We start from the raw sequence: 27,670 nt of genomic DNA, 5'->3' as shown, positions 1-27,670 counted from the left end.
AGTTGTAATGGTTTCTATTTTATATGAATTACTATACCACTGAGCTAAGACTTTTCTCAAGTATATTTTCCTGAGTGTAGTTTTCCAGTAAAATAAGTTGCGTGCAGAAGCTACAAGCTGTTTCCAAAGCAGATCTTCACTTTGAAAGTTCTAAACTAAGTTTAACACATTTAGTGCTTATGTTCTTGAAAATACATAACTATTTAGCAAGAAACGCCAGTGATATGATCTACGAAACAGTTTCTATACTGCTTATTAGCAATTTCTATAAAATTGCAAATTGAGAACTCATTTTATGAAACTCCAAGGAGCTCTAGCCTATAAAAACATGCCTGTTTTGTGGCTAGCACATTCCATACTAAACGAAAAAGAAAGCCTTCAGCTTACAAAAAAAATGTACACTGTAACACTGTATTAATTCTTCTTTTTGTAGGAGTTACATATGAGAATGACTTTCTGTTGAACGGTCAAATTATGTGGTGTCTAAAATGTGTTCATTAACTAAGATTCCTCTAAAATGTTACACTTCCCAAGGGATAGCAAGATAGAGATCTGTATCAGCTGTCATTTTCACTGAAGACTGAGATAAAATTTCTTAATGTAGAAAAATCAAAGTATTGACAGAAAGTGTTAGTGTCTCCAATTAGATACAAGCTTAAAATAGCAGACTACACTCTGCACACATAACTAAACTCTTTTTTGTGTCAGCTAGTGTCCATGCCAGATCATAGGAGTACTCAGCATTGAGTGAGTTTGTCCTGCACACGTTTGGTCTTGGTTCTCAGTCAAGTTTCTACTGTTTGCTTGGAAGTTGCGTGTAGGGCCCTGGCCATTTTGAAAAAACAGCATGGTCATACTTTAGCTGGTGAAATCTGAAAGCCAAGATATTCCCATCACAGCCTTCACAGACAGTATGTGTTCATGTGCATATGCATATTTACTTAGATGGCTATGAAATTTGGTTTGCTGCATAAGGTAACAGGAGAGCACTAAAGAAAATTAGTAAAAAGATATAGAGTCTTCCATATTCTTGAAGTAATCTCCTTGGAGGTAATGGAAAGTGGAAGCAAGTGATAACATTCTCCATCTCCATTGTATACATTTGAGGAAAGAAAACTACAGATTCTCAGATAAGCATCCCCTTATCTGTGCTTCTTTTAAGTTTGCATTGTTGACATTGTTTTTAATTCAATTGAAACACAGATGGCAAAATATTTCTGACAAACTGTAGTCTTAGTGTTTCAGCCACTTCTGCTACAGCTCCTATGGGACCCCAAAGCTGTGCATGACTCTCCCAAATAGATGTTCCTCTCACCTAGAGAGAGGAGAACTGCAGAAACACTGGCCTCAGGAGAGTACTATCCTGAAAGTACAGAATACATAGTCCTGGCAGTATCAATAAAAGCAATGGCAGGAAAATTAGCCAAATGACACTATTTCGGGGATCAGAGCAATAAGCAAGAAGCAGGGTGGGAGAAGAGCTGGATGTGGCAGCGTGTGTGAGCTGACAGGACAGGGCTCCAGCTCACATTGCAGACTGGGATAAAGCATATGAGCATAGCAGTGGATGATCACAGGAGGTAATTAACATCTACTCACGTGCCAAGACTTCTGAAAATGCCACTGGCATACTGGATCATAGTAAAGATAAGAGCAGGTACTGCTAGCAGCATGCACTGAATTGCAACATCCTCTATACTTTTAAAATCCATGTTTAGCCTGCCTCTAATGTATTCTGAACTAGAACTTCATACACTTACACAGTAACCAAACTGTACTGTGGAAATAACAGCATTGCTGCACTTCATTCATGTTTTGCACCTGATACCATCTTATTTGGTAGTTTCTCCCAAACAATAATTAAACCTTTAATTCACAAGTCTCTCATCCAGCTGCTCCCCACCTCCACTGAACATGAAGGCCCTTCTACTGACACAGTCACTCCTGCACTGAAATTCAGCAGACAAAATCTCAGAAGGGGAGATTTTCTCTTTCTCCTGGCCCTGCACACAGTGGTAGAAAGCATCACTACCTCCCATCCAACAGGGTGATGTCACCACCTTGGAACAACTCACTAGTAAAATGCTATAAAATTCAATATAACTTTTCTTACAGTGTGCACAGTTAGGTACTGGTACTTTCTATTCTCTGGAAGCAAAGTTTACGATGCAATGGTGATCTATCTTAATTCTGCATTTCTGAAATTCCAGCTGCTGAGTTTTTGCCAAATTCAATGTTCTGCAAAGACACAAGACAGAAAAGAGTTTAGAGCATTCAGTGGCAACTAATGACCCACTGAAATCCATCTTAACCTTTGCAAACCCATTTTGCAGAGGGAAATAAAACAATAATAATAATTGGAAATAAGAAAATAATACTCCTTGGTCTCTCATCTTTTATGGAAACTTTGTAATTTCTCTTCTTGAGCTGACTCATATCTGCTGAGAAAAATCATCTGAGTTTGTTTCAGCAGCTGCATCTTTGCAATTGTATTGCCCAATCTATAAACCGATGTCTCTCTAAAAATTTTCCCATCGCTCCCATTTTAGATTATGAACCCTGCCCCTCCTCCTTAAGAGCTGCCTGTGCTGCTGCTCTGCAACTGGAAGTGCAGCTGGCATCAGAAGTAAGGAGGCAGAGGATTGTTGCCAGCTGGGCAGGAATTCAGCTCCTGGAGGTAGCTGGGCTGGGACAGTTTCAGACCATTCATTGCATACTGATACAAATTTATGGTGCCCAGGCTTGAGACTAAGAATTGAATTACATAATGTGGCAGTATGGATGTAAACTTAGAGTGACTAAGCTCTATTTTTTCCCATGTAAACAATGCAGCATAATATGTCAAAATACACAAGTAAGCCAAATGCAGTCTGAAGGCACATTCAGGCTATTGTACTAAGGAATCCAAGGTAGGTGAGGCATAGCTATCAGTAGTACTTTCTGCAACAGACATGAAAAACTGTTTCCATATTTAAATCTATAAACATGCTGATGACTCAGAAGTATTTTACATGCTGAATCTCAGCAGAATTTGCTTACCCAATTTTAGTAATAACTGATATTTGCATATGCTGATATTATGCAACAAAGCTTTCTTATACTGAGAAGTCACTCTTTTTTTAAGGAAGTTGATACTTCCTAAACTGCTCTTTAAAGGCGTTCACTTTAAGTGAGCAAACAGGAAAAAAAAATGCAGAAAGGACTTCCTCTTAGGATTTCTACAGCAGCTCAAAGACCAGTGAAGCAACTCAGTGTTATTGGCACAGATCAAGTCTCCCTCTCTGGATAGCAACATGGCCACAAAACTGCCATCTCAAGAGGAATGTGAGAGCTGGACAGCTTTTCAAGTTGCAGACCTCCTAAGACAGGTACAGAATATCAATGTAACACTTTAGACAGTTCAGTCTATATTCAGCTAGCAGAAAGTCTTAACAGATACTGTGTACAGACATCTTACCGTAAACGTAAACTTGTCAGCAATTGCCACCCAGGAGAACTTACCATGATTTTCTTGGTGTTCTCTTTTTTTAATAGAAACCAAATTTGTGGCAGAATTTGCTAAATATGATCTCTTACATGGCCAGTCATACTAATATGCTTGTTCACAGCAATATCTCTTAGGGTACAAGAGGAATTTCATGCCCCCGGTTATACATTGAGAATAAATATCCATTTTAGTGAATATGAGCATAGATCTTAGATTTCAATTTTGCTTTAAAATTTGCAGCTTGTGAGCAAGAATCCAACTCTGTCTTTTTTCCTCAGTGCATACATACCCACTGTAGATGCTAGATGTTTCCTTAAGGTAGTTTGGCCTTTTTCTTCAGTCTTTCCTTTGTCAGCTTGTAACTTCTCTACCTATACAGTGTCCGTTCCAATGTATGCAAAACAACCTGAGTTGCACTAAGTATTTCAAGATGGTCTCTTTCTGTTTAATACTGTGACTCAGCTTTTAGATTTCTACATATATTGTACAATCAGTCCATTCACTGTATTTTGGCAAATATAAATATAATCTCTCCTTTTTTTTTTTTTTTTTTCTTTTTTTAAAGGAAATTTCTCTATATAACCAGGGTTCATTCTACTTCTAACTGCAGAAGAACCAATCTTTGCAATGCTTGCTTCATTCAGTTAGAATGTAACGTTACTAAGCTCTCATCCTTCTAAACTGAAGGAATATGCAACATCTTAACATCTCTTGAGGGGAAAACTGTGTGTTATCAGGTGTTCCTACACTCCGTTCTACTTGTAACCACAAAAGAAAATGGGCCAAAGTTTAAAACGTTCATGTATTTATTTACCCTTCCATGTTTGCCTTGTGCATAAATACCTACTTTTATGCATTTAAAAGCTTTTAAAAATAAAAAGTTGCCTGATGCCAACAGACCACAAGTGGGTTGCAGTCCCCACACTGAGAAAGCTGACTTGTTAGGAGGAATTAATTCATACCTTACAATAATGTGACAACTAAACTCTTGAGCTTATTACTGTGAACAGTTAGTTGGAGAATTAGCTCAAGGCTTTGTAGCTTAAAGGAAATCAGACTAATTAATAGATGATACAGTGATTCTAATTACCAAGACAGAAAATTAGTAACAATTGTTTTACAGCTCAGAGCCCTACAAGGAAATATCAGCATGCACAGTGTAACTACTGACTCGTTAGGTGGAAGACTTAAAACCTTTCTCTTCTACCCTTATAAAGAGCTATTAATGCTTATATTCACACCACAAATTAAAGCGGACAAGTGATCCTATCATTTCAGCATAGCCAACAGTAGGTTCTTGGCTGTTCTGCGTAGCAAGGACCAGTGCTAGGAGCTCATACAGTGCCTCCAGTACCTGTCCCCAAGAGATGCAGTGCCACTGCCCCCACAGCCAGTGCCACAGGGCTATCAGAGACTTCTCCAGAGACCTGCTATACGTGCACATGAGCCCTAAAATCATGCTGCTCAGATTGCAGGACCAAGCACTCAGAATTGAAAAATACCATAAATGGGATTACCTCTACAACCTGAGTTTGCTCATTTTATATATTCTTGATAACCTGCAACTGCTTCTGTGCACGCTATCTTTTCCATTCAGGAAAAAAATCTGCCTCTTTCAGTGCAGAGAAACCTGTATCTTTTGTGCACTACCCTGGGCTGTTACTCATACTGTAAAGCGTGCAAGGCCAGGACTTGCTGAAAAAAAAAGGGAACGAATACATGGTGATGTCTTATTTCACCAGTCCTTATCCCTTATTTCCAAAGACAGAGATAATAGAATGGCCAGGGTTGAAAGGGACCTCAAGGATCATGAATCTCCAACCCCCGTGCCACATGCAGAGCCACCAACCTCCACATTTAATACTAGACCAGGCTGCGCAGGGTCCCATCCAATCTGGCCTTGAATACTTCCAGGGATGGGGCATCCACAGCCTCTCTAGGCAGCCTGTTCCAACACCTCACCACTCGCTCTGTAAATAATTTCCCCGACATCCAACCTAAATCTTCCCTCCCTAGTAATACTATGCCTTCTCTCTTCTTATGTGGAAGAGATGTCCTATTCCTAAGCACTGCTATTATCCTTCCCAGTAGTCTTAATTATCCATACTAAATATTTCTACAGACGTACTTGAGCATGTAAATCAGCTTCTTCATAAATTTCAAGTTCCACACTCAATTCTACTTTTTCTTACCTCAGTTTGGAATGCCTGAATCTGCTGAGCTTGTAGAAAAACTGGGTATGGATGGACCTCATTTCTTGGTAAGCAAATATTTTATAAGAGGTACCAGTCAAATGCATTTCATGTAAGTCTTGCATTCCTTACGGTGCCAGGAATTACTGACATTTTCATTCTACATACGCACTTCTTTGTCAATTGCTCTAGCTTCCCATTTTGGTGTGTTGATTTACTTCCCTGACTGAAGCACTGTAAATCCCAGCCACCCCTTCCTTCCCTCCAGAGAGAGCACAGATATGTAGCACATTTTCTCTCTGTATTCACCCATGTTCTACTGTAGCCAGGAATGTCTCTTATGAAATATGACTTCCACGATTGGAGGGTTTTGTTGTTTGGTTGTTTCTTAGTGTTTTTAAAAAAATATATATTTTAAAGCCATTGCTTATGTACAAGCTTTCTCTAAAACCTGCATGATTACTAGTACACAATTCCACAAATTTTGCATGAACAGTATAGAGAATTCTGGGAATATCTGAAAAATTCTGATAGCCTCTTTTGTTGTGCTATGTTCTTGTGTGGGGGAGAGGGAGGAAGGGGGTTGATTGTTTATTTTTGCTTGACTGTGGTTCTATTGATTTCAACTAATATGTAGAGAGAGGAATAGAGCAACTCCTTGACCTTGGGCAATTCCTCTGCACTAACTGCATTTGTGTAGCTTCTGAAGTAAAATAACCTTAAGACCTATTTTAAGGAAAAAATAATTCACCAATTGTTACAATAATAAGAGAAATAATCGTTACTTGGCACTTTGTTTCTTAACAAAGCTGTTTGCTGGAAGCACCAGAAGGTTTTAAACTGTTTGTATTAACAGAGGATCCTGTCCTGTAAAGTGATTCATTTGACCACAGATACTCAGGTACATGCAGGTATACTTTGTTTAATACTTCATGGCCACAACATAACATAGAGTTTTCTAACAATTCATGCTAGGCTGACAAAGCTGTCCAATATAGGCTGAATTCTGTCCCTTTCATGTGTTATAAATCAAACTACAAAAGATGCAGTAGTCACAGAAATTCTACTGCTGGAGAAGGACTGAAGTTAAAGCTGAATGGATTGGCTCTTCTTACCTGCTCCAAGAAGCAATGTGCAGCAGCAATGAAAAAGGATGTGAGAAGTATTTTCAGACATTAGTGGTAAACTAATAAAGCACAAGTGAAAAAAGCAAGAGGAACCATAGGTGGTCTGTGGTGATGATGAGTGAAAGAGAATTTTTTAAAAAGCAATATGACTAAAATGAAAGTGTTTTCTAGTATGCTTTTTAACTATGTATTCTCTAACACGTCTTTAAGCACTATTTTGCATTGCAGAAACCATAGCAATGTGCGTGATACAATGAGATATCCATTTTCGAAGGCATTGTGCAAAAGATGAGGCAGGACACACCTGTAATAACACTCCTACAGCTTTCATATCTTCTTTCATTGAATTATTCAGCAGCTTTGTCAACATGATAAACCCGTTGTAAGTTAAGCTTGAAATAATTAAATACAACAATACCTAAAAAAAGAGATTCAAGAACCTATGTTTTGGTATCAATTATAGCAACATATGAGTAATTGCAAGATGTAGTTCACCTATGCACGATCTAATATGTAAATTAACTTATAAACAATTTTTAAAACAGCCCACTTTTATTTCAAACTCCTAGCATAATTTACAAGAAAATTAAAATACTCCAGGAATGAGAAGTTCCTCCTCTATTGCATGGTGTCTGATTTAGAATGTACCTCCTTAGCAAATCACCTTTGATAACTTCCCCTGTGATGAAAAAAGCTATTAATATTTAAGATTTCAGAGATCTGGTTAAGGAGATGTTCCTAAGAAATGGAACACTCCTTTAGACCAAAAGCAATAATCTAATTGTATCCAGCCCCCACTTCTGTGCTAAGATAATGTTGGATGTGCCGTTCTAGAGGCATCACAGCACCAATTGTGGCAGTTAGCAAGATCCAGTCCATCCCTCCCAGGAATGGGCACTGGGCCTTACTAACATATAAATGAGCGTCTGGAGTACGTGCTTCCCAAGAATTCACACTCTACTTTGTTAACATTAAAATGATGTTCGTTACACTTTCAGAGAAATGAAAGAGGTATGTAAGAGGGGACTCTGAAATCTCTGGGCAGATGCTGCCCACATGTTCTCTCATTATGATCACAGTTCAGTTTCTCTCTGACCTGGCTTAAATTATGCTTGTGTTATAATCCAAGTACGCACAATTCCAATATTTTCTGACACAACATAGAATAGCATGACCAGATTGATAACGGTACATACTATAATTACATATATTAAAAATCTACATTTCTATTCTATACCACTTAAAATGTGATTCTTCAACTTTATCTACTGGTTCATCAGCAGAAGGTTGGAAATCCAAAATACTGAAGTCCTGCATATGTTATTTTATCCATATTTTCTTTTACCTTTGGCAAGTGCCTTAGGCTTTGCATCTCACTTTATCATTCAGTTCCAAGTGCCATATAATTTACTTCACTACACTCCACAGAGTCTTAATAGACGTCCTGTATTACCTTTGGACACCGAGCTAAAGTCAGTGGAGAAAAGCTGGTCATCACTGGAGACTAGACAGAAATGTACACACACAGAAAAGAAGAAAAAACTTCAACAAGCCTGATGCCACCTGCTAGATAGGAGTTACAGGTTTACCTACACAAATTCATAATTTATAATAAACAAATACAAGCTTGCCACTGTATATGTGCATAGAAACTCTGTGAAGATAGGTGGATCTCTTATGATATATGTACAACACTGCTGCATCTACATAACTTCAGATGGATATTTAGATGCGCCCTGGTTTTATTATAAGCTCTGTTAGGTATTATTGAAAATTCCTTCTAGAGTAGCAGATGAAGAAAGAAACTTGTAGTGCTTCCCATGCGAGCTGAGTGAACTTTTCCCCACTTTAGAGAGGGGCAATTTTTTGCTTTACCTATGCATGGTCTGAAAATGATCTTCTGCCTTGTGTACTGCTGCAGAAAGCAAATCAGAGAGCCTTGCACATGCTGGAGACAGTTTGATGGGAGCCAATCAAATGCCTACCAGCAGCTCTTCACAAGCCTTAGACAAGTCCTTATTCTCTCACCTGCCCCTTGCCACGGCACCAATACCTGAAGCCCGCGCAGAGGAAGCTTTCTGCACTCATGAGGGATGCTCAAATCAAAGCTCCAGTGCTACCCTCCAGTGAAGGCCCCTCGGTAGTCATTATTGGAACCACCAGCACATCAGATGTGCCTGTTTCCTGTGTGGTTTTAGCACGGACATCTATCATTTAAATTTTTGTCCAAAGAAAGGATATTATCAAAAGTTTAAGAAATGCTGCAGGAGGTAATTACCATAGAATCAGAATGGTTTATGTTGGAAGGGACCTTTAAAATCATCTCATTCCAAGCCCCCTGCTATAGGCAGGGACACTTCCCTCTAGACCAGGTTGCTCAACGCCCCATCCAGTCTGGCTTTGCATGCTTCTGAGGAGGGGGCATTCAGAACCTCACTGGGCAACCTGTTTGTGTCTTGACACCCTCTAAAGTTTACCATACAACTAACACAAAATCTCTGAGGGGGAAGGGGTTCTTGCACAACACATACTTCATGTCAAATGCAAATAGCAGTTCATTCAATGGTGGATCAAATGGGTTTATCAACACCAATGTCTTTGAAGTTTAAGACATTCAAAGCCAAGACATGCAGGTACTGTAGCCGCACAGAATTTAGTAAGTTGGCCACAATATCTTAAATCCATTTTTCCTGGTTTCAGAACGGAAATAACCTATACTCATATGATCAAGGTTGTGGGGACGGAATGTTTTTGGAGTATTTCTTTGAGTGGCTAAAACAATTGCTTCATAGGGATATTACATTCTGTTTTATAAACATATTGGGTATCAGGAAGATCTTCTACATGAAAAAAACCTGCATGCACTTTATAAAAATTTAGAAGTAATAACTCATCCTTTTTTCATCTGTAAAATCTAAAAATGCAGAATAGTAGTATATTAGCTCTGAAGTCTACTATGCAGTTTCACTTTCCTTTTTTATCTATAGTTCTCTGATTGTGATGGCTATTCAACATGCAAGTCACATCTGAATGTCGCTAATCTGGTCCCAGTGTGCAAATCAGCATTTAGCCACAGTTGCATTGCGCAGAGAATACTATAGTCTCTCTTGCTTTTTTAATATCTGAATTTGCTACACTGTACACTGTTTTTCTGTTCTAAGAGTAGGTTGCTTGTTTGAAGTTTTTTAATTCAGGTTTGAATTTCCAGTGACAGACTGAAAAGCATATAAAAAACAGTGAATTTGGAGTTGAACTTCAGGACACAAATAGGTCAATTTTACTACATAGATTTCATATAGAAATCTGCTAGGAATTCTCAAACATAGAATCAATCTGACCATTTTTCTAAACAACTTCCATGTATTTCTCCTCTATTTTGCTGTTTCAAAATATGTACCAGATCACATGATTGGAACACGAGTATACCTTGGAGAAAACCAGTCCTATTTCCATCACCAATACACTAGCAGTTTTATTGAATAATATTTGAAGAAGGAAACTTGCATTTTCCTGTGGGAGATTTCTGCCTCTCTGCCAGTGCAAAACACTGCCAGATCTTGCCAGGTTCAGCTCACTGAGGCTGTACTTTGACATTCATTTATGTCAGATATTACCGAGAAAAGGCAAGGATTGTCTCACTTGGATGCTCTCCCATCCCCACAGTGCAGCAGCAGCAGACAGGAAAGGGCAGGTCTGCAGCTCCTCTGTTGGTGCATGAATCCTGCAATGTCCGTCAAGACCTGAACTACTTCTCCAGATTCAGCTAAGAGGGCGTTTCCCAATACTGGGAGTGGCATTTTAAAAGTATGAAGTGGGGGCAAATGAAGGCTGAGGTTTGGTTTATTAGCTGTCAGGAAAGGTGTAAGCTGCATCCAGTTGGGTTCAACTGGATCTCACACACAGTCCTGTATACTCAGTTTTAGAAATAAAGTTTGGACCACAAATATCCTGAGGAAAACAGTGTCTTCTCAGGTCCTACCGTAAACAAGAAATTTGCTAATTTATTACTAAGACTGCTGCAAAAGGCCAAGAAACACTTTACATGTTTTTCCCACATATCAGACAAGAATAGAAAGTCTCCTGTGGGTGAGGTCCAAAGAAACATGATGACAGAAGTTGCAGCTACTGGTCAGTAACGCTCTCATGACAGCTAAGTGTTGCAATTCCATTGCCAGCATAATATAATATAATGGTAAACTGCTCGTCTCAGAAAGCCAGAAAAAGCTCTCACGCAATCACACACTTCAGTACTGATATTTTGGGGGCCCCATTTTTGTGCATGCGCACACGCAAATAGAAGCAATCTTAGCAATCTTGTCCTGCCTTCAGCAAGTGCTTCCCCCTGACAAAAATCAGCAATCATTCTCCATAGGAAAGTGATAGTACAAAAATGAGTATTTCCAGCTGCAAAACATACATCGGCCATATAATTGCATTAAATTCCTTGTCACTGTGCATGATTTCTATTCCGCTAACATTTATTTCTCCTGTTCACATTCACTTACATCTGACACTTTCTCCTTCTCCTTCCTCCAACACACTTTGCTAGGGTGAGTTCCTATATCCTCCCCTTATCACAGACTTCTTTTGGATACTTTCTACCCATCCAATGTTTTCCTTCTTGTCAGCTTCAAGCCAGCTTCTTCCTTTTATTTTCTCCACACTTCCTGTTTATGAAAGGACATTGCTCTTGGCTGACGGATTTGCAGTCCTCACAGCTTTCCTCATTGCCATCCCCCCTAGCTGTAGAGGTTCCCCATCAGATGCAGTAAGCCAGCTAGGATATAAAAAGTATACTTTCAGAAACAGCTTCATTTCAGGTATTCCTGCAGGCTCTGGACTCATGGAGTCAATGAGGAGCTGGTCAGAGCCAGGCACCTTCAGAGCTTGAACTCTTCTGCACTAAGATGAGCAATCTTGGCATCTCTCCCTATAGCAAGTAACTTATGAATTTGGAAAACACTTAAAACAAAGCTGTTTGAAATTAAAGTTTCTCAGGGTAGATGGAAACTGAAAATAGTTTCTCCTCCAGGGAGATGAATGGAAAGCATTAAAACTGAGGGCAAAGAGTGTAACAGAGAGCAGAGGAGCATAGTCTTTGCCTCTCAGCCATTCTTGCAGACAGCTGCAGTGGGGCTACCTATAAGAGCAGGCTGCATAGCATCAGCTTTCTGGGTCACTCTGAGCATACTCCACTCCAAGCAATGGGGTCAGCTTTTAGCTGCTTCTAACCAAATAGGAAACAGTGTCTAAAAGCGGAGTTACAAGTTCTTACTTCATTTCAAGCTGAGGAAAGTGATAGGAGCAGAGCATAGACAGGAGCTGAATGTAAAAATAAATAAAATAAATAAATAAATAGAGACTAAGAGTGACTTTAAAGAGATCTTAAGATTAGGGCTAAAAGGGAGACATTCTACAGTCTGCCACTTCTGCTGCCTATCAGTCATCCCGTTAGGTAATAACGTATAAGGACAATATTTATTCATATTCCTTCAGGTCAAAAAAGACATAAGAACACACAAGTTAATTTAAATTGATAAGAACACAAGCTATCAATTCATTAATTTAAGAGTACACTAGCGTTAGTAAAGAAAACAAGTGAATAAAACTGTCTAATGCCATGACCTATCAATGCAATCCTGTAGTAAAAATCCTGAGTCAGTGCGAACATATTCAATTCAGGGCTGGCTCCCTACTTTTTTCTTTGACAGAACCATATTTCTATTCATATTCCAAATGCTGTTGCCAAAAGTGATTTTAGCATAAATTTGTTTGTTTTATGTAGTGGCTGCAAATGACGAGAAGTGCTTATTTGCTTTCTAGTTTTTATGCTCTGGCACACAACAACCCAATCAAATTCTAAATGTCAAATTATTCATAATTATATTAAATATGGATTAAAGGAATATCTTTTGATCTAGAACTCTTCATTCTTAAAGTTTACTGATAATTTTAAACATTATTAAAAATATCCTTCAAGTCTTGTGGACCTTTCAAATTCGAGGAACATAAAGAATGTGAGAAGTTGTGGAAATTTTTAAGCTATTGTGTCACAATGTTTCCAATACTGACTTTGTAAGCTCTGAACTAGACAACTGAAAAACTCCACACAGTCTCAATATTTCCAGTTTTGAACTTCCCATTTCTAGTTTTTTCGAATATCCCAATTATATAAATGCACCCCCTCAAACAAGAGAACATCTTAGGAAATTGCCTTTAGAGATCACTAGTGATTTGAAGAACCTTCATTTTGGGTGCTTTTGCACTGCTTCCTTCCTGCAAATTGGGAGGGGTTTTTTTGTTTGTTTGTTTTTATTACAATGCTTGCAAGTTGAAACTTAATACTAATGCCCGAAATCATTAGTCATTTTTAAAAATCTGTCCATAAACTGTAATCACTCAGTATCTTGTCAAATACCAGCTGCTAATCATTTCAGAAGTCTTCTACTCAAGTCTTCAGTATTTGTACTTTCGTATTAGGAGTTCTCTGTACAGGTCTATAAATTCCTAATTCTCTTCTATTTTATGCTTGAAGAAACAGATGAATATGGGAAACAGACACTAAAATGACAGGTTCCATTTTTCTTTACTTCTGTTCAAGACTCTGATCTCACAAAACATACATCAGTTGGCAGAAGCACATTGTAAGTTAAAGAAAGATTATTAAATGAATTAATTATAGGTTCCAGTGAGTAAGTCCCACAAGAAGTCAGCAAAGTCAGTCAAGCAGAGAAGACAGCAGATCTCGATACTTTTCTTATTGACAGTATTTAAACTTTTATACAGACTTGTCATTACCTACTGATAGATGAGCCCTTTGCACTGCTCAACTACTGAACAATTAATGTATAGTTTCGTGTCCGCTTGCCTGAATGTCACTCAGGTCACACAGCAGCTGGAAAGCATTGGCTGACTGCAGCTTGCAGAAACACTAGAGGAAGTAGCATTTTGTTTCTCTACTAACAAGGAACTAAGGTGAAACAGTTGGTAAGAATTTCCCAAAGATACAGATTTAGATAAGGCCAAGGTTATAAAATGGGTACTCCGCTTTTCTTGCCAAGAGCGGAAGGAAAAGCTCAGCAATTGAAGTTTTGCAGAAGAACTTGGCATTTAAAAGGTAAAAAGATGGGTTTTACTGAAGAGTGAGAGACCTGAACTAATTGAAGGGAAGAGTATCTATCAACTTGCAGTAGTGTTTCCTTCAGTAAATGGTGCTTCCTATCAACCCCAAATGACTGAAAGATTACAGATTTTCAGAAAATTCTCTTTTGCTCATATGGTATATCTACAACAATTTTATCATCACTGCCTATGCCAGCTCTATGAAAGGGTGTTACATCAAAAACTGCAGGAGCAAGAGCACTGAAGGCAGAGCTGAAAATAAATTCATGGGTCACTGAGGTATCTACAGGAAGGGAAAGCTTAAGACCAGATGATTTTATTGTTCTGACATCTATATGAAATCTCACATATATCTTTAATACAGTTAGAGAAACTGCAAAGAACTTGTGTTCATTTTTGGGTCCAATTTCTTTTTCAAAGATTTTTTTGTTATTAGACATCTTAATAAATTGGAAAATTTAGACTTTCAACTGGACAATTTCCCTAGAAAGTGCTTTAAGAATAAAAAATGCTAAGTATTTAGTAATCCTGTAATGGAAGAGCCGCAGAGAGAACATTAAGAGAAACAGGTATGGATCTCACAGAGGAGGCTAAAACTTGTAACTCTAGTTTCTTGGCATTGTGAAAATGAAAAGAAATTGAGCAGTAATCAAAGTAGAAGCAACGTCAACCCAGCTGAACCAGGAGTTCATTAGGCATTACTGGGGTTGGGGGACCGTAGTACTCATCCTGGAAGATATTTCTGGAGGTTTCTGGGACAATAGTTCTTCCTGCAGCAAGGACTAAGACGAACTGAATTTTTTTTTACTCCTTTGAGGAAGCATTAACACAGTTAAAAAAAATTAAAATAAAAATCAATGTTGTGAAGGAGTTTTTCTAAGACTGGACCACTCTTATGGCTCTTTTCTGGTTTGAAAAGCCCAATATATACGATTCAACCAAAAACCAGGATATCCTGAGAGAAGCAGAGAGAATGGGAATCCTTGGGGTCAGAGTAGGAAGACTCTGAAGATGTAAATTATTCATTTCCATTGGGTTCAGAAGAAGGGCTTTTCTGTGTGCATACAAGATCACATATTATAGCAGTCAGTACAGAAGATTTCTATGCTACTCTATTTAGCTTACACAGAAGCTTTAGCATGAGTTGCTGTTCCAAACAGGGCAGATGCAAAGGCCCCAAACATTGCCATGCAACTTGGGCTGGTGAGTGATACTAATCCCAAAACAACAAAGTTTTTCCAGGAAGTTACGTTGAGCTCATATTCCTACGGAATCAAAGCAGAAAAAATTGGAGTCTCAGCTGCAGAAATATGTCAATAAAGAAATATAATAATAATAATAATAATAATAATAATAATAATAGATTTATTATTAAAATAATTAATTAATTTCCCAGAAGAACAAAGAAATGCATTTTTGTTGAAGTACCATCCAAACCTATCTGGATGCTATCTACTGCTACAAAGTTACAAACTCAACATAAGCACAGTTATTACCAACAAGATATCCAGAGGATGTGATAGAAGAATGATTATACCAACATCATTCTGCAGGTAGTTTTCACACAGATATGCTTATAGCCTAGGAGGAAGATGTAACCCACAATAACCTGAACATATTTTGCTAATGCCATCTGAAATTTTATGGCTCTTTTAAAGGGCATAACAGAGCTAAAATGAAATCCGTACAGTCTTCAGTGCAAGTTTAGAAACAAGAAACAGATAAAGACCAATTTGCAAAGTTTCATAAAAGTTTTCTCATTTGTAAAATGAAACTATCCCATTTTCTTTGCTCTGAATGATGCTAGGAAAAAGAGTGAGGGAAAATACAAATACAGTGACTGATAATTTTAAATGCAATGCTGTCCTTATTTAAAATCATCAGGAAGAAATGGCTTGCACAGCCTGTCAGTTACTGACATACTATTCCAAGCAACAAAAGCTTGCAACCATTCCTAGGATGGTTCAGTGGACACTTAATATATTTATCTCTCTTCCCATAGCTAAGAGCTCACAGAATTTTCCCACCTTTTAAAAAGCATACAAATACAATTGCAGAGATCTCTTTCACTAGTGGCTTTTCTCAGTATCAACTCAGGGTCAAATCACAGACTTCAATAGTAGGGAATCCAACTCTAAGTTCTGGCTGCACTGCCGAAAAGCCACATCACACACTGGTTCTCAGGGAGAGCTGTGCTGGAAATAAATTAGAACTCCCTGGGTACCCACAGATCTGGTACTTAGAAAAATTTCAGCTGTTTTATGTATTTTAGGCCTCTGGAATACTGAAGAGTAAAATCTTTGCAAAATTCACATTATTGTGGCAAACGTGTAATTTCTGCTTATGAGGTAGGGTATCTCAATTTCCTGTAGGTACTACTGAATTCAGTATTTCAATTTGCATTCAAAGAAATGTTTACAATTGGCACTAAATTCTCACCATTTAATGAGATACTGTTAGTTAGTATCCATGAGGCATGCTGTAGAACACTCATTTAGTTTCTGTGCTTTTCTTTCTTCTTCCTTCCCAGTTCCTGTGTGACTAGGCTTTTCAGCTTAACATTTTGCCCCTTACTACTTGGATACAATCAACATTTTTAAAACATGTCTTTGCCTGCTTCCCTTGTGACATTGTCTTTGAAATGCATAAGATTAATCACTATTAAAAGTACTAACAGCCTTGCATATGCCCTGAGTTTGTCATAGCATGGCTCTGATAATGCATAAACACTTGATTTTGCATTAAACTTACTTAAAAGTCCTATGTACTAAAACATCCACTGTGTTTAACCACTTGAATGTGATTGTATTTTCTGAAACTAATAAAAAACAGACAGTAGATTACAAATGTGTATTTGATATTCTTAGCTGACAAACCCTATTACTCTTTCAGCGCTATGCAAGGAATAGTGCTTGCCCCAAGACTCTAGTTTTCAATGAAGAAGGAAAAAGCAACACTTCATTTAAGCATTACATTTTCTGCCTAGCATATAAAAAGCAGATTAAAGAACATCTGTATGTACCAGCACTATGTTGTAAGAGAGGGAGGCTCTTCACTGCTTTTAAATAATAAAAAATAAATCAAAAACCTAGCTGCTTACTTCAGCCTGGGTGGTACACAGAGTATCTGAAAAATATCTGTGGAAACATAACACTGAATTTCAAGGAGGCAACAGGAAGAAAAGTAAATAAAAATCTGTTATCATAAAGGTATAACTCAAAAAGCCATCTGTTATAAATGGTCATAGCACATGCATTTCCCTAAATGAAAGCCCTCTGCCAACAAACTTTCAATCTTTGTTAAACCTGTGCCGTGCATTATTTATGGTGTTATCACTCCTTTTTCTCTGTCCAGTTAGGTGTTCTTAAATTTCATAGTGTGGAGTTACATTTCCTGTTTGGTCTTCAAGTATATTCATGATTATACTCATGAAGATGTTCAAGAATGCAAGGAACTGGAAACCTCATCAATCAAGTCATTGAAGGCCCTTGTTATTTTTGGCAGCACAGATAAAATGGATACAAACTGGCATTTACAGACAATAGCTGTATTTTCACAAATTAGTATAGAATATGGTTCTGAGGATAAGAATTTCTCAAACATGGCTGTGCATTTGTTGAGTTTTTTATATAACGCTTCAGGTTTTTTTAGTAGAAAAATAATACTGCTATTCAGCTTTAGGTAGAAGGGTGCACACCACTGTTGATTTTAATAATTTATAAGGAGTCACTTGTAAATGGATTTTGGTTAAGCCTACCTGCCTGAAGTTTAAAACAAATTTGTTCCCCATCAACAATACTGAGAAAAGCAAATATAAAATACAGATATAACAACAGTTATTCTGTGGTCATCTTAATTCATTAAAAAGATGGGTTTATTTTCCTATTAAAAAAAAACAAACAGCTTTTCAACAGCATTTTTACATTTTGATCGTAGCAGAAGTAGTAACAGGTGTTTGTGTTCTATAATTAAATGATATAAATCATCACTAGTATTTATAGTTACCAAGTTTAATGTGAAAAGCCATGCTGGTCGTTGGTGTTTATAATATTTATTGAAGCATAAAGAAAACTCATGTAATCAAAATCAACCATTTTTATCCAATTAGGTGGTTTGTGGGTTTTTTTGTTGTTTGTTTTTTGCTTGTGTACCTTGGATTCACATTTCTACAAGACTTAATAGCAAGGCTTTTAATACTACACTGTATTATTTTCTAACATCTAATAACTAGTACATAATACATAATCACTGTCCATTAGTGCATCTGGAGATTCATGATCATTCAGTACACAGCACATGATTTTTTTGTGCTAGAGCCAATGTCTATACAATTTCTAGTTTGCTTTTGTATGTTGACAATAGCATATGACAGTTACTCTGCACTATAAGTTGTCCTAAAATCCCAATTAAAATTTTTAAGTGGTACACAAGTAAAAATACAAACATTCTCTCTAAGTTAAATTTCTATACTAGTCAGCAGTAGAGGAGTGAGAAAGGGATAGCAGTGTCAACCAGTGACAACTTCTTCCTACAAAGCAGTCCCTCACATATAGAATACCCCTGGGAAACTAATTTAAGATGTGCTTATAACCAGTCTATTTTGTCCCAGCATAAATACCACCACTTGTTTTCAGATACTATCATAACAACAGAATTATAGAACGGGTTACAAATATGTGCATCTTATTCCTGGAATGAGTTTATTTTTGAAGCTGTGTGAATCTTAGAAACTGCTCAGATATGAAAGTGCATTTGCATGCACAGCTCTGACCTCTACTCTCGCTCTTTTCCCATTAATGTGTCTCAGCTGGTTTGTCTTTTAACATTCCAAAACTTGCAGTAGTTTTCAAAGCTCAACTTTTCACAAAGAAAACATGCTTCTTTTCCTTTCTACTCCCACATCAAATTCTGCACAAAATTGATTTAAATGTATACTGCTTCAAATGGTCAGATAGTAATCTGACTAAAATTTAAACGTTGGGTTGCTGCCCTATAAAGAAAATCATATTTTTACATATTTTACATAAGTATCCCATTTCTTTCAGTGCAAAAACCACAGTTCCTTACTACTGTAATTTGGCCAGTTAGTCAATAGAATAATTGTTTTAAATGGGTAGAAATAAGTTGTTGGATTACTTTTCTCTCTAAAGGACATTCATTGGAACAGTGGTTTCAGTAGTCGGCATCATTTTTATAACTTTTAAAATCACTCTGTCCACAAATAAGTCACTTCAAGAAAGAAACAAAAGTATATGTTTCCTATTCATTCCCAAACAGCATCTAATGTCTCATAATCAGTCCAGAACGGAGTAGAATCATATACTCCAAATACTTACAAACTTTGAGAACTTCAGGTGTAGATATGACCCTCATTGTCTGACACAAAGTGTCAAAGAGAAAAGATTGGTATTCACATTTTTGAAGATTCACAGTGTTGTGAGAGAGAAGGAAGAGGGATATTCTGGGTGCCCCAGGATCTCAATAAGTAAATAAAGTCTGGGTATTAAGATCAAGCAGCAATATGGAAGTAGAGAAGACAGATACTATGTTTATTCTGCCAAGAAAAATTTATACACAAACATATATGAAACTTTGTTTACCCTAACATGCCCTGAATCCAAAACCAGATCCCATTTTTTTCCTTCTGAAATGCAATAGTTTAACATATACCAAATAGGTATACTGATCCATTTGTCAGTGATGTAGTCTGTTGGATTTCCACATAACAACAGAAGAAATAAGAAACTTTCAAAGTACTTTCTCTCTTGCTTCTAACTGGCATTATCTGTCCAGTTCATAATATCCAAAGAAAAATGAAATCAAACTCTCAAATTCAGTTACTCTTCACCTTTGTAGCTGTCCCCACAATAATTCATCATCCAGAAGCATCATTAGCATCAGACACGGTACACTGACATAAGACATTGTTTATTGCATTGGACCAGAAAAGATTTTAATTAAACCACTGAAGTACATTAACACATCTAATGACATTACAGAAAGTCAGCAGGGATGCAACATGTAGGGGAGTGTTATATTTACAAGCTGTCTTTCAGATTTCCACACTAGGAAAAAATAAAGGTGATGCTTGCATCAAAGTCCTTAACCCCTTTGTAGCCAAGAACTTCTAGAAAGTTTCCATAGCTCAGTGATAAGCATGGGTTAATGCTGCATTATTCATCTTTATTGTATCTATACTGCATATTCATCTTTAGCTTTGCCCCTTCAAGAGGTGGCTGTCTTTTGTTGGAGCCTGCTATAGTCATAATACACTAAAAAGCACTCAGCACGTCATCACAGAGCAGGAAAGGGGTTGCTACTCCACAATAACATGTCTTCCAACGAGCACATTCCCCTTAGAAGTCCATATCTACACTTCTCATGCTGTCATCCAATACAGAGAAGATTCACACTTTGACTGAAGACACCTAGTGACATAGACACCTACACACATCTTTTTCCAGTGGCAGAAATAGCTTTTTCAGTTTGAACCAGTACCACACAATGCAAGAAATATTTCCAGCTGGTCTGTTCAAAATTGTCATGAAGGCTGAGTTATTTTAGCAGCTAGGTCTGGTATGTAAGCCCTACATACTATCAGTGGATCTTCATTATAAAAATTACAGTGTAATACTTCTGTTTACCTACATTACCACAATTGTATATGGTGTTCCTTCTCAAACTTGCAATGAGCTTCCATTACCTTAAAGTCTATCTTTTTACAATGTTATTCTACCTACTACTGAAACACAGCAGTCATGATCTTGCTAATGGACACAGTAATTATGCACTATTTGTAAAGCTCCTTACTGTGACTGAGGAAACAAGGCTGGAGAAAATGGGCTGTATTTTTCAAGATGCCTATACATATACAACATTTTTGTGACTGTATGAATTGAAGACTATATATATCAGATATCTATAATCACTGTGATTATTAAAATGAAGCTAAAACAGTGGAACCAAAACACTACATTCAGAATGTAAGATACTATCAAAGGAGATACAGCAAATCTATCCTACTACCTAGGGATGCACCCTTAAAGCTAAAAAGCTCGCTAGATTTGCAAGTGAACACATGAAACCGTTAGCTCAATTCAAAGAACAGGGAGCTTATCATGTGGTTTACTTCCAAAGAAGGTGGCCAGCCTTGGGAGTATTTTCAGCTGCCAGATACATACAAAGTCACTGTTCAGTTTCCAATTGAGCAAGAGCATTTATTTTTAACATTAAGATTAGCTACTTCTGGTTCTCTTGATCAAACTTTCTGTGCTTACAGCTATGCATATGGTCTTTCTTGATCTTTCAAGGCTATTCTCATGCAAATGTTTTGCTTTCATGCTTGCTGTTGCAGTTTTAAGATTGCTGACTGCCTCTACTGCATTTACTCTGAGTGGTGAGATGAGTCCCACGTTTTCTGTAGAACCTTTTCAGGCTCAGCTATTTCCCAGCACTTCTTGTAATAACTATTACTTGTGTCCAGATGCAGGAAAGCAGAAGGCAGCTGCTCTTGCAGGCAGTGTCAGCTGGGAGCACTTCTGCTCAGTTCCCAGGCCCTTGGCCAGCATGGGTGAGCTGAAGGCTCAAACCTTCCCCCCCTCCCCCTCCACTGTCTGGGATTCTTCAGGATTGATCCTATTGCCTCCAACTGTCCAAGAGACCTGTGCAGTCTCCACAGTCAGTTATTTGTCCTGTACAGCAGCCTTTAAGTAGGATTATGACTTAACTTTCCCTAGTAACTAGGGTCCTTGCCAGTCTCACCTACCAGTGACCTGAGAATTAATTCCTGCTGTGCTATTTCCTGTTGTCATTTTCAGCCACCCTCATGAGAGCATGATGGAAGTTCTTAATCCCAGAGAAGAGAGATCCTGTTTCATAGCGCAGTGCACAGAGCACTTTCCACTGAGCTTCCGCCATCTTTTCAGAATAGCACATTTCCTGTTTTTAGATCAATATTCAGATACTGAAAAAATGTCACCACCACACCCAGTTCAGCTCATCTTCCTTCATTTCCTCAGTAAGCAAATTAGATTAATTGAAGCAACAGCTTTGTAATTGGTTACAGAGAAATGCTTCCTGTTCCACCTTTCCTATGTTTCCCCACACCCAAGAGGACAACTTTTCCTGTAGGTTTAGTTTTCAGCCACTTTACTTCCCTTATTCAGTTTATCACAAAACTGCTGGTGACAGCATGGGGGAAATAGAGGAAGCAGCATCCAGAGAACTTCTCCAAGAGGTTCATAGTGACTGAGAACACAGCTTCAGTGCCTGATTTCACAGAAACCAAGATAGCTGAAGGTACTGTGCCAATAGTCACAGTATTGGTCTTCCCAATGACAGTTTCTTATTTCCCTTCTCACCTCTCTTCCCAGCCAGATGCTTTCAGGCCAATTCTTTTGTTTAACTTGTAGCTGATTCAAGACCCAAAAGGGTCAGAGAAATACCAGAGCCAGCACAGGGTGGAAGATGTACCACTGAGCCAGAAGTTGAGATAGAAGGAAAGAAGCAGGACTGGGCCTTCTGGCAGTCACAAGTAATGGGATGTATTGCTGCCTCTTGTGGCTTCCCCTCCCAGCAGCAGCTTGTTGATGTCAGGAATGAAGCATCAGGACTGTATATCAGATGTATTTTGGGATACGAAACAATCAGAAGACTTGTGCAGGTTATCTAGGGGAGAGTGACTGCTGGAGGCAAGGAGTATCCTGGAAGAACTGCCATCATCTCAGTTGCAGATTGGCAGACCAGCAATGGGAGAAGAGCTTGCTAACTTCAGGAAATACCAGGTAGAAAAGCAGATCATTTAAACAGGAAAAGATTGGCTAAAAAGAAATAACACAAGGCAGGTCAGATTTCACAACAGTGCAAAAGGGCACCATGTGACCCATCATTTGCATGCAGGTATTGGAAAGGAGCTCAGGCAGCTGCAGGCAGCAGCTGGCCTCAGATGTTTCCTGATTTTGATTAAGGGAAGATTATTAAGAGAAGTTAACAGTTCCCTCCAAGATGCCATTATTAAAGTGGTCCAAAACCAGCCAACAGCTCAGTATGCTCCCAAGGAAGAAGTCCTGGTCAGCTCCTAACATATCAATTCTGCATCCCCACTGAGAACATTGCTGCAGCATGTCCTGCTTTTTGGAACATCCCAGCTCACTGGCATTTTGACTAAGACTAAAAGCATTCTCCTGGACATTAATTCCTAGAGATAGCCAAAAATGGAACTTCTGAATTTCAGTCTTTTCCCTTTTGTTCTGTATCAGAACGAGTGCTTGCAAGTTTCCCATAGAAGTAAAAATAAAACTCATTGAAACCACTAAAGCAGTAGCATTGACATGCTTCATTTGAACTTTCACCTTCTATTAAAAACTTTAAAATAGAGTGATTCAACTTTGCCAATTTTTTTCTACATTCTTAATCATTGATAAAATTGAGTCCTGCAAAATGGTTTATTTTAATTGATATAGCATCTTCAGAGTTAAATGATTCTGCTAGAAGTCTGTCTCTCTTGAATTCCCTGAATATACGTATATAAAAATCAGATTTCCTAATCTTGCAGTCTGCATTAGCACCAGACTCCGCAGGCTTTTTCTGAGACTGAAATTCTAGAAGTCATAGCAGTTTTTTCCATATGTGAATTTGTTTCTCTTTTAAAACACTAAAAGTTCACTTAATTTGCTTAAGCATTTAGCGGTGCATGACTGTAAAAATATGGGAACCGGTCTTATTTTCTGTGTTCCAGTAAGTACCCTTTCAATAAAGACTTACAAATAAGGAACTCAGCCTACAGAGCATCGCTGTTAGTGAGAAAGGCAGTATAATTTTTTAATTTTTGTTGAAGAACTTCAGAAACTCATCTCTCCATCAGGTCAGCCTAAGACTAATCAGAACTTCTATGTTGTAGGAAAAATAGCATGAACTTTCCCATCTCACACACTAAAAAGATTTATATTGCAGACGAGGTGTTATCGCCACAGTCCATGGCAGTTCTCTGCAGGCAGCTCTCAGGGAGGACACTATTCATTTAGCATGCAAGATTAGATATGACAGGTTCAAAAAGTTTTGGATAGCCAAATGTGAGTTGCAGGTTCTGAATGTAGAATGGGCTGGAAATGCTAGGTCATAGCTAAATAAATCACAGAAATAGCCACCCTCAGCATGTAAAAGAATAAAAGGATCAACTAGTTTTATCTTCACTGGGGCTCCTTCAGCACAAAAAAAAAACCAAATATGTACACTTCAGGTACTTTTGCAGAGCATATTTCCCTCAAAATAATATAAACCATAGGGATTCACTGAGGTACTACTGCAAGAAAATCTCTCTTGAAGGAAAAACATGTTTATGATATCGCAGCAGTCAAATGAATGGAGCAAGGTAGGCAATGCAGATTCCTCAGCCTCGGAGTTCTGGCAATACATATTATACGTATATGCATTACATATTAAATGTATAAGTTTAATATGCATTGAACATTAATCAGACTACCCATGCAGGGAAGCAGGAGGGGAAGTAACTTGATTTTCACTTCAAAAGCTAAAACAGCATTGCTACAAAACAGATCCCCAATGGTGCTAAAGTAATACTGTTAGTTTATCCTAAAAACATCAAGTACTCTCCTGTTCCTTCTAGCATGGTAGAAAACCAGACCTCAACCTCCCACAATGCTTTAAGCACGACCCTTAAACAATGGTAGAACAATGGTGGCAGCAGTTCCTAATGGCTGACAAATCCACAGACCCTATCCCCATCAGTCCTATTTACACCAAGGTTTTCCTGAGCATATACCCTATCAATACGACTTTATTTATACTCTGGGAGGTTTTCTTCAAGCCAAATACAGAGGCGGCTACTGTGAAATCATAGAAATAGCACATGTATCAACTCTGGTGCCATTTCTGTGACTTATGATTTTAATGCTGGAGGACCACCAGCACACAAGCAGCAAGGAAACTTCTAGGCTCCCAGTGAGTGCAGACTAAGCCTCCACACATTACATGTTATTGCAACCTTTCCCACATGCAGACCTTAAAGGTCAGAAGCACATCAGCACTGTTAAGCGCCTGTACAGGATTAGCTGTTGGGATAGATAAGCACATCATCCAGCTCTGAGTGGCATGACTTAACTAATCTTGTCCTTACTGAGCAGCTCTCTGACTAACAGGACTGCTGATCATCAAAGCATATCTAGAAACATGGCAAAGTCGAGCCATGCTTCCTGGCATCTCACAGCTACAAGTTCTCATTTATGAAAGTGGGATAAATCCAAAAGCATTACCAGGGTGGCATTGCACTGTCTACAAAGAGGGACAAGAGAATATTAGTGGAATAACTTACATTAAAAGGGACCTCTACACACCTCCAGAGCACAATTGGTGCTCTATCCCCAAGCACTTTGGTGGTGCTCCACAGGGCTCATTCCAGTATATCAACACCTGTTTTGTACCAGGGACCCTGCAGTTGCATGACTGATCTTGCAGCAGAGGCATAGGATTTGGGGCTTATGTCGGCAGCCTGGTCTAGTATTAAATGTGGAGGTTGGTGGCCCTGCATGTGGCAGGGGGTTGGAGATTCATGATCCTTGAGGTCCCTTCCAACCCTGGCCATTCTGTGATTCTATGATCATCCCTGCTTTATGTTCAAGCAGTAGGCTCATCTCTCCTAAATCACAGCAGCTGTTTCTTATACCACATCTGTGACTTCAGTTTCATTGCAGAATATCAACATTAGTTGTCAACAAACATGATTCATTTTGTTTTGAAAGTAACAGAGGTGAAATGATAGAGGCAGCCTGTCATGATTCACTTGAAACTGCACAGATCTGTTTCATTGGAATTATGCTATGTTACACACACACACACACACGAGGTTATCAGCTATGGTTCAGAAAAAAAAACACTTAAGCACATCAGCATATGAACACATTTTTATCTTCAGTGGGAATGACAGAAGCAGGTGCCCACATGCTTTCTTGATTCAAACCCCTTGCATCTTGCCTGAACTCATGTGAGACTTGACACTTCACCATGACATCCTGACTCTCCTCCCAGAGAAGCCTACACCTCAAACAACACAGCTTTGAAGACTGACTTCTCTGCTCATAAGTAGTCTAAAATTGAGAACTGCCAAACAATGTCCTTCAGTGACCCTGCTCAGATTCTTTAACTCTCCTCCTCAGCATTTTTTGGATGGGAATATATTAATCCTAACATCCCTTCCAACCCTCTCCTCTCTTAATGAAACCATTTACCAGGAGGACACTTCTCTTTTAGTAATATTTCACTTTAAACAAGACAGCAGGTATCACCTATAAGTAGGCCAAAGAAGTACCTACTGAAATTGCAGTTCATTACAAAATTCTCAACTTGTTAGTATGCTACTCAAACTGGCGTTTTTATAAAGCCATTTTGCACACAAAGTGCTTCTGCTACCACTAGATGTCAGTTTTACATACTTTAAAATGGACAAATACATTTGAAATAGTAATTCTACTATTGTCACAATAGAAACATTTCATTACTACAGCATTCTTTCTGGATGGAGCTTTAATTTTAAGGATTCCACCTCTTATGCGCTACCTTCCCTTCTGCTCTTTTTCCTGTGTTTCATAGTTTTCCTTAATCTAAGGAGTATATATGTTTATATTATACATTTGTCCCATAATTTACTCAGTTTGAGGAACCCTGACAGATTCTGCCAGAACTCTCTGGTAGAATTCTATAGCTTAGATTGTGTTTCTAGAGGACAGGACTGAGATCTTATTCTATAAAACATTTTTACTAAGAAAAATTGTATCTCCTCTGGCCACTTACAAATCATCTTCTAAGCCAGCTCATAGGGGATATCATTACTATTCCTTAATTCTATGGCTGTTTAGATTTTTACTTTTGTTGACTGCCTGAATGTGGATCGCTTACATTTATACTCCAAATTCATCTCTCAGAAGTGAAAAATTGTAGCTGTTCAATGACCAAATCCCTCCTAATCCTGGTTTCTGCCAGGTCTTCATTATACTAAATGATAGTATAAACAAGTTTTGACATAAAGAAGTTCTTCATATTGAATATAGAGCCTTTATAAAATACTGTGCTTTCGCTTTACTGTAACAGCATGAAATTGAATTACAGCAAATGAATCTGGGCCTGTATTCTTCCCACCCCAAAAATGAAGAAAATTAGAAGGAATTCACATTTATTATAGTATATCTTATTCAAATGTAGATATACACACAATGAAGCCACCTCATTTTATACCAAGGTTCTCTGGAAGGACCAGTGCTCAGAACTAGCAATGTTACAGAATGTAACTCAGCCCAATTGGAATTTAATGACAAATCTGGCACCTTCCATACAGTTTTATTACACAGATATTGACAGCTTATCTAGCCATATGGATGGGGATTTTTTGTTCTTTTGTTTCACAAAGTCAGTGGAATCTCCTTCATCTTAATTCTTATAAGAAATGACCTTTTCAGAGTCCTACTGACCTATAGGGTTCTCCTAGATTGTTTAAAGCATTATTTGCAAATGCATCCATATTCAACTTACATGGGGATATATCTACAAGGAGGGGCTGAGAAGCAAGGAAGGGAAAAGAAATACACATCTATGAAGTTCAAAATATAGTGGAAACAACTGTATCACACAGACAACGCCATCAAAAACCTTCCAAAAGCCTTTTTGAAGCAATGTCTCTATTTAAAATACCCCTTGCACGATCTCATTTAAGAACTGTGAAAGCATAGCAAAAA

At 38.1% G+C, this 27,670-nt stretch overlaps 1 protein-coding gene across 2 annotated transcripts in view; it reads left to right on the top strand.

Moving 5' to 3' along the window:
* Positions 1-3,230: 3,230 nt before the first annotated feature.
* The window catches only part of LOC104911980 (B-cell linker protein), a 91,400-nt gene continuing 66,960 nt past the window's right edge, over positions 3,231-27,670 (top strand). For both annotated transcript variants that reach the window (XM_010714573.3, XM_010714574.3), the window contains exons 1-2: positions 3,231-3,368; positions 5,685-5,747. In XM_010714573.3, coding sequence (XP_010712875.1) covers positions 3,294-3,368; positions 5,685-5,747 — 138 coding nt within the window. In that variant the 5' untranslated portion in view covers positions 3,231-3,293. The remainder of the gene's footprint in view (positions 3,369-5,684; positions 5,748-27,670) is intronic.

The sequence above is a fragment of the Meleagris gallopavo genome, chromosome 8 (genome assembly GCF_000146605.3).
Source record: "Meleagris gallopavo isolate NT-WF06-2002-E0010 breed Aviagen turkey brand Nicholas breeding stock chromosome 8, Turkey_5.1, whole genome shotgun sequence".
Taxonomy (NCBI): domain Eukaryota; kingdom Metazoa; phylum Chordata; class Aves; order Galliformes; family Phasianidae; genus Meleagris; species Meleagris gallopavo.
Note: the sequence above shows the minus strand (reverse complement) of the source record. Positions and strands in the feature narration are given on the sequence as shown.